This window comes from Eumetopias jubatus, unplaced genomic scaffold (genome assembly GCF_037043125.1).
Source record: "Eumetopias jubatus isolate StellerSeaLion01/CBP00866 unplaced genomic scaffold, mEumJub1_p1.0 scaffold_16, whole genome shotgun sequence".
In the NCBI taxonomy this organism is placed as follows: Eukaryota; Metazoa; Chordata; class Mammalia; order Carnivora; family Otariidae; genus Eumetopias; species Eumetopias jubatus.
In genome coordinates, this window is record NW_028274822.1 from 47,256,304 (window position 1) to 47,269,186 (window position 12,883).

The window sequence follows — 12,883 nt, forward strand, 5'->3', positions numbered from 1 at the left end:
GCTGAAGTAGGAGATCCCGAGTTTAAAGTGCCATGAGTCCACAGGGTTCTGTTATTTTTCTTCTACCACTGTTCAGCATCCTGGGTATAGTTACAGAAAAATCAAGCTAGTGTACTTATCAGTCTTTGGGGTTTTTGTAGGCTACTACAACAGGGTTATGGAGGGGACGGGCAAAGAAGTTGGAGTGAGGGATCAAAATGATGGATTTATTGAAGAAAGTAAAGATGGGGGTGTTTACATACATGAGAAGTGGTTAGGGAATGAAGTGCTGATTCAATTGAACAAGTCTGGAGTATACCTGTGTGAACAGGCTAGAAAGTGGGGAATTTGTGAGCTCAGAGATGATGATGACATCCAGGCTCTGGCCCTAGGGCTGGGCATGTAACATCAAGCAGAGGCAAAGTTTTCGGGAAATGAGGGAAGCTGAGAAACCAAGAGTCCAGGATACCAAATAAGTAGTAGACACCCCTAGGACAGTGGCGCGGTTTGCATGGGGAGAAAGACTGTCCCCCGGAGTTACTTGATGAGGGGCGAGCTGGTGGGAGGTTGGTAGATGGCAGCAGACAAGGTGTTTGAGGTTTAATGGCAGAAGTCTCAAAAGAGGGGTTGTAATGTGAGTGGAGTCCTTGACTAGAGACAGCATTGGGTTTTGATGGGGAAGTTCGCATGACTTCTGTTCTGTGAGGACCAGTGGGTGTGGGAATTATCTGGGGGAAGCTCCACCTGAGAGGTAGAGGAGGGTCCTTGTCATCAGGAAGAGCTAGGTTTCAGTTAAGGACAGAAGGTAAAAGAAACATTCCATGAAAAAAAAAACTGCCTCTAGAATTTATTCACTCTGGAATTACAGGTTCTAGAGGGCATACATTTTAGAGGAAACAGTTGTGGGTGTTTGGGTAAGTGGCAAACAATCACAGGACACTATTAGTGGCAGCAGTCCCTCAGGGAGCTGTCAGAGGCTTGTTCTGGGTGCACTGGGGCTGGTGCCTGGGGTTTCTGTTGGCTCAAAATCTGAAATCCAGGAAATGAGGGCAGCCATTAAACCTCTAGCTCCTCCTGAGGAGTGCCCCCTGGGCGGCAGCATGCTCCTGGGCTTTGGTAGACCCTCCAGGGTGCTGGGCTTTGGAATTTGATAGGCTGCATGCTCTTAAGCCTCATTTGGAATTTTGATAACCTTTTGGAGCTATCTCCGCTCTAAGCTTTAGTGCCCTATGTTTTTTTTTCTTCTGAATTGAATTGTATAGTTATGTTTTTGTTGCACTCAGTTATTCTATACCTCTCCTTAGCAAGGATCCGGCATTTCGTTGCTCTTAACTTTGGTTCTTGTTAAGAGTAGCTGGACTCTACCACTCTGGTAACGAATATCCTCATTACTTGAGATTTTATTTGGAGTCAGGACTCCATTTGCTGTCACTGTTTGCAGAGCCAACAGCTTTCCAAATGCTGCAGAAAAGATTCTTTATCCATTCCCTCTTTCCATCCACCCTCCTAACATGGCACAGAGGTGCTTTTCATGAAATACTGTGCTGAGAGAACCAGATCTTTGCTAGATGATGGTGAGATGGTTAGAGACTCAGAACTGTGGAGCCAACTAGAGATCATCTACTTTGAATGTAACTCCCATGACGCCTCCCACCACCCTTTTAAAAATGAGGACGTGGAGTTAGGAAGGTGTCATCAGAATCTGGGTCTTGTGGGTTCTAATCCATTATACTTGTTATACTTCTTACTATATCCTGTCTCTTGCCTCTCATTCATCAGCAGTGCACTGTGAAGGGGAGATTGGCCAGTGTATGGGAGTACCATGGTAAAGAGAAATTTTATTATAAAATTATCTGAATAACAAAAATGCCTTATATTTTTCCATTTTTAGGAAGAAGTAAGTCTAATTTAGGCTGGACACCTCTTCATCTGGCATGCTATTTTGGACATAGACAAGTGGTCCAGGATCTGTTAAAGGTATATTTATAGCTTTAATTTTTAAATGAATAAAATAAATACTGCTGTTATGGAAATTGTGAAAGGCTTAGAAAAGCCGACTAACCATAATGGCTTATTTAACAGTAACACACTTAATTGTTCTTTGCTAAGTACATGAATTAGGTTAGCCTGGTGATTAATTAAAACTCGGTTTTTTTTTTGTCATTTGATTTTTCTGACTTTTTAAAATTGCAAAAGTGAATGTATGAATTAATGTGAAGATATTAGTTTTTAATATAACAGTTAAAAAAAAAACAACCAAAGCACATCCTAAGTAATTCAGAAATGATGCCAGAATCTCTTAATGAGCACCGTATGATTTAAGATCTCACATTTTTCAGTTCTCTGATAATTTTTCACATTGGTATTTCTGAAATTATTTTGTGTCTTAAAATTGGGCTGTATGTTTAAATATTGGGATCTTTTTCTTTACTGAAAACTTACTAAGTTGGTGGAGAAAATTTGGCATTTCATTCAGACAGTTCTTTTTTCAGTATGGGGGTTTGTAAAGTAGAGTGAAGGTCTGTACATTTTTGAAGGAAAATAGCTTTTTACTCTTCTACCTATCAGAATTTTACCTTTCAGGAAGCTTTACTGTTTTACGATGAATTGAATTGAATTTTAGTAGTGACAACCAATGAATATTAACATTATTTTAGTTTTGAAATATTTAATGTATTTTTGGGGTGCCTGACTGGTTCATTTGGTAGAGTGTGCAACTCTTGATCTCAGGATTCTAAGTTTGAGCCCCACGTTGGGTGTCGAGATTATTTAAAAATAAATTCTTTAAAAAATATTTATCTTTTTAAGGAATTCTTTTCACCTTTGTGTATTTCTTGACATGTGGAAGATATCTAAAGTTTTCATGTTTGTCAGGCTGGTGCAGAAGTGAATGTATTGAATGACATGGGAGACACACCGCTTCATCGAGCTGCCTTTACAGGACGAAAGGTGAAAACATTCCATGTTCAGTGTTTGCAAGTGAAATATTTGGAAGAGTAGTCACATGTTGTTTAGGACCCTATGAGTAGCAACTGGGCAAAGCCACAAGAAGTACATAAACCAGCACTTTGGGTCAAAAGGCCACAAGCTCTTAGAATCAACAGTGAGGTCAGATTCTTCCACTCTGGCATCCTGATAGGAGCTCCTTCAGTGCCTGCTTCTGTCCTCTAGGGATGGGGAACTCGTGATTATTCCTTTTTTAAAAAACCATTTCACTGAGATAGAATTTTATGTTGCATAAAACTCACCTCCGGTAAGCGCACATTTCAGTGATTCTTGGTACATTTACACAGTTGCGCAGCCCTCACAATACAGTTTTAGAATATTTCCATCAGCTCAGAAAGCTTCCTCGTGCCTGTTTGTGTTCATTCCCTGCTGCTCTCCCTCGCCTCAGGCTACCACTGATTGGCTTTCTATCTCTAGGATGTTTGTCTTTTCTAGATATTTCTTATAAATGAAATCATACAAACTTTTGTGTCTGGCTTCTTTAATTTAGCATGATATTGTTGAAGTTTATCCATGCCATAGCATCCATGTATCAGTAATTTCTTCCATGTTATGGCTGAATAACATTCCATTTTATGGCTATACCACATTTTATAATCTTTTCACTGTTTTACCAGAAGGACTCTTTTCCTATTGCATTGTCTTGGCACCCTTGTTGAAATGAATTGACCATAAATTTCTAGACTTTCTGTTGTCTTCCTTTGATCTATATCTATTGTTACATCAGTACTATACTGCTTTTATTACAGTAGCTTTATAATTAAATTTTGATATTGGGTGGTCTGAGTTTTCCAACTGTAATTTAAATGATCTTGGCTATTGTCAGTCAAAAGTTTGTATTTCCAGGGGCGCCTGGGTGGCTCAGTCGGTTAAGCGTCTGACTCTTGGTTTTGGCTCAGGTTGTGATCTCAGGGCCATGAAATCCAGCCCGGCATTGGGCTCAGCACTCAGTGTGGAGTCTGTTTGAGATTCTCTCTGTGCAACACCCCCCTCAAATAAATAAATCTTTAAAAAAAGTTTGTATTTCCATATACATTTTAGGATCATGTTAATTTCTACAGAAGCACCTATTGGCATTTTGATTGAGGTTGTGTTGTCTAGAATCTATAGATCCATTTGGGAAGAATGGCCACTTTAACAATATTGAGTCTTCCAATCCATGAATGTGAAATACCTGTCCCTTTATTTAGATCTTTAATTTCTCCTGGCAATGTTTTGAAGTTTTCAACTTCAACAGATCTTATACTCTTGTTAAATTTATTTCCAGGCATTGAATTCTTTTTGATAATATTTTGAATGGAGTTTTTCTTTTAATTTCCTTTTCTGATTTCTTGTTGCAACTATATAGAAAGACAAGTTGATCTTTTGTTGTTGATCTGTATCTTGTGTCCTTGTTGTTGATCTGAACAGGATACTGTGTCCTTGCTGAACTTGTTAGGTTTTTGTAAATTCCATAGGATTTTCTATACACTGGGTCGTAACATCTGAAATAAAGACAAATGTACTTCTTCCTTTCCAGTCTGGATGCTTTTCCCCTGCTCTTTATTTTACTAGATCCTAGTATACTGTTAAATAAATATGATGAGAGCAGAAATCCTTGTTTTTTGATCCTAGGGGAATAGTATCTAGTCTTTTTTCTTTTTTTTAAAGACTTTTTTATTATTTATTTGACAGAGAGACACAGTGAAAGAGGGAACACAAGCAAGAGGGGGAGGGAGAGGGAGAAGCAGGCTTCCCGCAGAGCAGGGAGCCCGATGTGGGGCTCGATCCCAGGACCCTGGGATCATGACCTGAGCCAAAGGCAGACACTTAACGACTGAGCCACCCAGGCGCCCCAGTATCTAGTCTTTTACAGGTAAGTATGGTATTTGTGGGATTCTCTTAGATGCTCTTTATTAGGTTGAGGAAGGGTTACTATATTTCTAGTTGGTTGAAAGTTTTTATCATGAATGGATGTCAGACGCTATTCCTTTGTCTTTTGAGATGATCATGTGATTTTTTTCATTAATCTATTAATATGGTATATTACATTAATTGATTTGGGGATATTAAGCATTCCTGTGTAAATCCCATTAGATATTGGATAATAATTGTTATGTGTTGCTGGATTCTGTCTGATAATATTTTGTTAAGGATTTTTGGGTCTGTATTCATGAGAGCTACTGCTTTATAGTCTTGTTTCCTTGAGATTTGTTTATTTGACTTTGGTAACAGGGTGATCTTGGCCTTACAGAATGAGTTGGAAAGTGTTCTTTTCTCCTGTTTTCTGAAATAGTTTGTGAAGGATTGGTATTATTCTTTAAATATTTGATAGAATTCACCAGGTAAGCCATCTATGCTTGGGCTTTCCGTGTGGGAAGATTTTAAATTACTGAAACAACTTAACTATATGTAGGTCTGTTCTGATTTTCTGTTTCTTTCTGAGTCTACTTTGGTTATTTTGTCTTTCTGGATATTTTTCCATTTCACCTAAGTTGTCTAATTTCTTGGCATAAAGTTATTGATATTCTCCTGTGATTTTCACATCTATAGGGTTGGTAATGATAGCCTCTATTTCATTTGTTTTTGCTAATTTGTGTAATCTTTTTGTCTTGGTTAATTTGGTAAAGATTTATCAATTTTGTTCTTCAAGAACTGACATGATTTTATTGATATTCTTTATTTTTGTTTCATTAATTTCTGTTCAGTTCTTATGTGTCTCTTCTGCTTTTTAATTTTCTATTTTTTTCCCTTAAAATGAAGGCTTAGCTTATTGATTTGAGTCCTTTGTTCTTTTCTAGTATAGGCATTTAAAGCTAGAGATTTTTTTTTTTAAAGATTTTATTTATTTGACACAGAGAGACAGCGAGAGAGGGAACACAAGCAGGAGGAGTGGGGGAGGGAGAAGCAGGCTTATCGCTGAGCAGGGAGCCCGATGCAGGGCTTGATCCCAGGACTCTGGGATCATGAATTGAGCCAAAGGCAGACGCTTAACCAACTGAGCCACCCAGGCGCCCCTAAAGCTAGAAATTTTCATTTTAGCTGTATACACAATACATTTTTACATGTTGTGTGTTTGTTTCCATTTATTTTAAGATACTTCCTGACATTTTTGTGATTTCTTCTTTAACCCACAGGGAAGTCAGGGTTATTTAGAAGTATTTCTGCCACATATTTGGCAACAATTTTAAGTTTTTCCAAATTTCTTTCCATTGTTGATTTCTTATTTCTCTTATGATCAGATAACATTTATTTATTGAAGAATATGAAATTCTTTTAAAATTAGGTGGGTGCATGGGTAGTTCAGTCAGTTAAGTGTCTGACTCATGATTTCAGCTCAGGTCTCAATCAGGGTTGTGAGTTCAAGTGCCTTGTCATGGAGCCCACTTAAAAATAATAAAATTTATTAGGAATTAACTTGTGATACAGCATTTGCTATATCTAGGAGAATGTTCTTTGCTTGAAAAGAACGTATATTCTGTTTTGGGGGTGGAGCATTCTATAAATGTCCATTGGGTGACTTGAAAGGGTTGTCCAAATCGTATATACGTAACTGACTTTGTTTTAGCAAATATTGAGAATGTGGTATTGAAATCTAGCTATAATTCTGGAATTGTGTAGTTTCAATTTTGTCAGTTTTTGCTTTATGAATCTTGGGACCTGTTAGGCCCATATCCATTTGTAATGGGGTTATATGGAATATATTACATAGTGTATATTTTCCTCATGCATTGACCTTTTTATCCTTACAAAATGTTTTTGCCTTCAGTAACATTTCTTGTCATAAAGTTTATTTTGTTTTATGATAATATAGCTAGTCTGTCTTATGGTTACTGGTTGCATTATATATCTTTTCTACTTTTATTTTCAACATCTAGCTTTGAATATAAAGTATCTCTTGTGGACAGCATATAATTCAATTGTGTGAGGGATTTTTTTTTAGTACAGTTGACACAATGTTACACGAGTTTCAAGTGTACAACTCAGTGATTTGACAAGTTTATACCTTAGGCTATGTTCACAGCAAGTGTAGCTACCATCTGTCCCATTACATCCCTATTAGAATATCATGGACTGTATTCCTTATGTTCTTTATATTTCAGTGACTTACTCATTCCATAACTGGAGGCATGTATCTCCCTTTCCCCTTCACCCATTTTACCCACCTCCCAGCTCTGTTCCCCTCTGGTAATCATTAGTTCTCTGTATTTATAGTTCTGATTCTGCTTTTTGTTTGTTCATTTTTTATAGACTCCATTTATGAGTGGAGTCATAGCATATTTGTCTTTCTCAGTCTGACTTATCACTTAGCATAATACTCTCTAGGTCCATGTTGTCTCAAATGGCATGATTGCATCCTTTTTTATTGCTTTGTAATATTCCACGCACGCGAGTGCGTGTGTGTGTGTAACACATCTTCCTTATCCATTCGTCTACTGTGGGCTCTTAGGTTGCTTCCATGTCTTGACTATCGTAAAGAATGGTGCAGTAAACGTAAGGGTACATCTTTTCGAGTTAGTGTTTTCATTTTCCCTGGGTAAATGCCCAATAGTGGAATTATTGGATCATCTGGTATTCCTATTTTTAATTTTTTTGAGTAACCTCCATAGTGTTTTCCACAGTGGCTGTACCAATTTACATTACTACCAACAGTGAGTGCATGGGGGTTCCTTTTTCTCCACATCCTCGCCAACATTTGTTTCTTGTCTTTTTGATTTTAGCCATTCTGATGGGTGTGAAGTGATATCTCATTGTAGTTTTGATTTGCGTTTCCCTGATGATGATTGATGTTGAGCATCTTTTCGTGTGTCTCTTGGCCACCTGTTCAGTTGTGTTTTTATTTAGTCTCTCAGTTTCTGCCTTTTGATTTAGTGTTTTTAGTCTATTCACATTTAGTTAATAATTTTTGGTTTTTATCGTTGATTTTGTATTTGTTTTCTATATGTCTCAGGTTTTTTTGTTCCTCCTTTACTGCCGCCTTTTGTGTTACACAAATATTCTTTAGTGTAAAATTTTAATTCCTCTGGATATTAAACTTTTTAAGCATACTTATAATAGCAGTTTTGCACTCTTTATCTGCTACAGGTACAGGACGACTGTCAGTCCGTTTCTGTTATCTGCAGTTTTCTCATTATGGGTGTCTTGTTTTTTTGCATGTCTGACAAGTTTTTATTTAAAACTGGACATTTTTTATAATGCATTTAGCAACTCAGTTCTGACTTGTCCACTTTGTTTTGTTCTTTTTTTATTAATTTGTCTGGTCTTCATCTGTGAAATCTGGAATATGCCAGGCCTGCTGATAGCTCTCCTCTTTTTCTAAAAATTGTTTTAATGTTTTAGCATGGTTTCTGTTACAGACTGAATGTGTCCCCCTAAAATTCATATGTTGAAACCCTATCCCCCCAATATGATGGTATTAGGAATTGGGGGTGAGTGAGGGTTGGGAATAGCCTGCTGCTTCAAGGCTAAAGATGCCTGATGAGCTCTCCTGACATTCTAGTTCCATTGAATATGCCTCTCAATTTGTTGTTTGTCTTTACTGAACATCCTGCACCATGAAATGATGAGTTTTGATCAGTTTTACACCCCTTTTTCAGGATAACAGTTCTCTATCTCTTCACACCACCCTAGACAAAAATTGCTTTAACCCCCTTTCCTGATTTTTTTCCAATTATTTGATCTGGAAATGAACTATGTATGATAGAAGGTTTATTTGATTACCGACCATAGTTTAATATCCCTAAAGATTATTTTAAAATCCTATACTAAGATTTATGTGCATTTATCTCAAGTCAATAAATTTATTATATTGTTTCACACTTTTTATTCTGAGATTTAACTAATTGTATAAATTACCATGAATGAACCTTGTAAGTATGTGCTTAATAAGCATGTTTTATTTAGTGCATTTTACACCATTACACCCTATCTGCTCATATGTTGATGCTTGTGAATCAGATATAGAATCTTGCTAAAGTTGAGAAACATGTACCTTTTACAGTAAAGAATAAAGGTAGTGGGTAAGTTGCTATACTTTATGGGATTTCAAAAATGAGCTGCAGATAGTTTAATTTGCCCGATCCGTATGCAAACTGCTTGCTCTTTACCTTCATAACCCTGCACTGCTCGTTTTTCTTCTGTGTAAGCAAGTTCTCTGGGTAGACCTGGACCATGGGGGATGAGATGGCATTCTTGAGAGTGCAGCTCAGATGCTGTCTCCATAAATTCTTTCCTCACTTGCTGCAGCTGGAAGAAAGCTATGCCTTTCCAGATTTCCTAGGCATATTACATCACTTTCTTCATCTTCTACTTGGTAGTTACTGTTGTGCATGTCTTACTACTAGATTGCATTAATCTTGCTTTCAAGGAATTAACACATTTCAGTTTTTGTATTTTTGACAAGCACAGCACATGTCATTCTGCCCGTATCTAAATACCTACATCAGATCAGCTCATTTTTCTGTACTTGGTTCTTCCCGTATTTGTCCATTTCTGATGGATTCTTGAACTTCAAACATGAGACTATGCTAAATTGGACCTTAGTTTGATTCAAGCATTAGCATATATATCATATTATCTCTTGCATTAGAAAACTTAGCTGAAGCTAAATGGGTACCTCACACAGGAAACTTTAAAAATTTATGTGCTTAATATTTAAACATGATTGAATTTTGCAGAAAGTTTTCTAATTGTGCTTATGAAAGGAATCCAATTATCTTGTTCTGATGTGATCCTTTACCATGAATATAATTTAAAATATGGTAGTGAGAGTCTGTGATTTAATAACTAGAATGAGTTGAAAAGGGGTTTGGTTTGTTATTAAAGCACTTTACGTTCTTGTCCTTTGGAATATATAAAATCCTCCCCAAATTTTGTGAAGGGCCTTCGGGCTTTTCTTGGTAATTAGTGACCCCTAGTGTTAGTTAGTAAAAATTAACATACCAAAATTTTTAGATGTGCTTAGCATTTGTTCTTCTAAGTTTTTACATCTTTAATGATCATTAAAGAATAAGGATACAATCGATACAGTAAATAATTGGATTGCGGTACTGACCTTTGTGTTGACTTACTATTTTCTAGCAGAACTGAGAATATACTTAAAATGAATTCTTCCTATGTTGTGTGCCTCAGAAATTATGTATTTGTCACCTGGCATATAGAAGTTACATATAATCCCGAGGTTTATATAAGCTTATCTATCTTGCTCCCTAAATTACCATCTCATGCTTATGTATTAAATGCCTACTCTGTATCAGGCACTGCACAAATGACCTGATATGTATTGTTTCATTTAATAGAGAATGACAACCCTGAAATACAGGCATAAACATTGCCATCTCTCACAGTTTGGGCTTCCCAGGAAGCCAGCTGAGCTGGAGATGAGTGTGCAACAGATTAATTGGAGTGCTTTGGGATCACACTTGTGGGAGGGTGGGAGGCTAGCAGGAGTGGGCAGAGGCTGAAGTTGAGCTGTGATGCATTCTCAAGGGGGTACCTCAGCCAACTGGGAGGGAGCTCTGCAGGAGAGGTGACCCTTCAGAGCTGTCCCAGTTTGAGGTGAGAGAGCTCAACCCTGGTGATGGTCAGTCAGTGGGTACAGGCTGCCTGGGAAGGGACGTGAACTTGTTTGAAGCAGCCCTTTTCAGCTGAGGTGATCCCTGGAGTGACTAAAGGCAGTGGCTGCCTCCTGGGCACTCCCAGCATCTAGGGTACTAAGTCCTTTATTCTCAGGGCGGGGCTGGACTGTGCAGCACAGCTTCGACCACAGCCCACCCTTTATTCTGCTCACATTCACCTCTTTATAGGCTTCTGGGCGCAGCCCCTTCAGGGTTTCAGTGGGCCTCTCCCCCTAGGAGAAACTTAGAGGAGGAAGGATAGTGGGGCAGACTGTAGCCCCTGTTGCTGTAGTTGACCTTTAGGCCACCACTGAATCCTCTTCTCCCTCCTCTACTGTCCATTCTAGATATACCCTCCCCTTGGCTAGCACATCTGGTCTTCATGACTTATCAGTGCTGTGACTCAGGCCCTCATCACTGGAGATCTGAGAAGGCCCCGCCCTTCCTAAGCTTGGGGTTTCCACACTTGCTCATTTATTGTCAAAACTGGATCAGGGAATACCGAGAGACACCTAAGTGTATCATTTGCATGCCAGATATACTCCATTTCCCCATTGTGTAGAGTCCTTTCTTCTGATGTTCAAGTTCAGTTACCTCTGCTAAAATGGTGACTCTTCTTGCCTCTCCTTTGATATAGGAGCTGAGTGTTCAGGCACCCTTACTCCTCTCCTGGCATATGGATCACAGCATTACCCTTAGGTGTGGATTCTGCTGCCCCAGAACCTGAAGAAGCCAGTCAGGCATTGTGCTTCCTTCTCTGGTTTGGGAAGTGCAAGATGGAATAGTTCTTTACTTTGGAGACAATGTCCTGGCATCAGCCAGACCACTGAACCTTTAAAAAGTTACTAACATGACATAGTCCCAGAATTCTTCCTAAGATTTATTTTCTACTTCCTGGAGCATTATGTCTTACCAAGGCTTTCAACATTCTAGTCTCTTCTTACTCATCTGGTTTTATTAACATGATGTCATTGGTAAAGTCAACCAGTGTGATGGTCTGCAGGATGGCCAAATGGCTCTGAGGCAAAACTGTAAATGTATACTTTGTCTATGAGACTACAAACTGGTTTTGATCTTTTTTTCCTAATTGGGAAAGAGAGTCAGTTGCTGTGTCCCGTGTCCTTAGTTAGTATTAACTTGCTCTGGCAAAGATAGCATGTTTTGCAGAGTGACTATCATTGGGGCTATTTGAATTTATGAAAGTCCACTGTCATCCTCTACATTCTATCTGGTTTTTGTAGTGTTAGACTGGTGAATTAAATGGAAATATGATAGGGACCATCAACTCTACATTCTGAGGTTTTCTGTTTGTTTTTAAAGTAGGCTCCATGCCCAATGAGGAGCCCAGTGTGGGGCTTGAACTCACGACCCTGAGATTAAGGCCTGAGCTGAGATCACGAATCAGATACTTTACCTGACTGAGCCACCCAGGTGCCCCTGCGTTTTGAGGTTTTTAAAGATGGCACTGATTTCTGCCATTCCAACCCATGTGGAATATTAGTTTTGATTTATCTTGGCCATGGGGTGGGGGAGGGCAATTTTGGTCCTTTCATTTGGTCCTTACCCTATAGACCAAGGAAGCCATATGAAACTTTGCCAAGAACTAAGTGTGTCTATTCCAATTATGTATTCATGGCCTGGTGCGGGGGTGACTACTGGATGTGATTGTGGACCCAGTGCATGTACTGTGAGCCAGATCTGGGCCAAGGTTTCATTTATTATCTCACCTTCCTGTATGTCCCCTTTTTTTTTTTCTAAGATTTTATTTATTTGAGAGAGAGAGAATGAGAGATAGCACGAGAGGGAAGAGGGTCAGAGGGAGAAGCAGACTCCCTGCTGAGCAGGGAGCCCGATATGGGACTCGATCCCGGGACTCCAGGATCATGACCTGAGCCGAAGGCAGTCGCTTAACCAACTGAGCCACCCAGGCGCCCCTGTATGTCCCCTTTCTAAGTGAGGAGCCAGATGACACTTTGGGTCTCTTGGCATCAGTGTCAACTTGAACCTTATACTTAATAATTTCTGAAATGTTCAGATATTCCTTTTTCCCCAGTGTAGTTACTTGAGTAAATTGTCATTAGTCCCTTTGGGAATAGTCTAGGAAATTCGTGGCTGTGTACATTTGGTTTGGTGTTGCAAAATCTCCTTCCAGAATCTGGTCTCTCCTTTAATAGTTTTCAGTCCAAAATTGATTCAGTTCCAAAAACTGGACCAAGTGTCATGACTTCTTCAGCGACTGTCTTCAGCTTCTGACCATTATTGACTTTTTTGATGGTATGAATTGTTTTTACTTGGTTAGTTCC

General features: G+C 38.8%; 1 protein-coding gene across 5 annotated transcripts in view; it reads left to right on the forward strand.

The window, feature by feature from the left end:
* Positions 1–12,883, forward strand: part of OSBPL1A (oxysterol binding protein like 1A) — a 230,944-nt gene that overhangs the window by 43,733 nt on the left and 174,328 nt on the right. For 4 of the 5 annotated variants that reach the window (XM_028098294.2, XM_088019586.1, XM_088019585.1 and 1 more), the window contains 2 exons: positions 1,871–1,956; positions 2,854–2,928. In XM_028098294.2, the coding sequence (XP_027954095.1) occupies positions 1,871–1,956; positions 2,854–2,928 (161 nt within the window). The remainder of the gene's footprint in view (positions 1–1,870; positions 1,957–2,853; positions 2,929–12,883) is intronic. The other variant, XM_088019584.1, reaches the window with a different exon arrangement.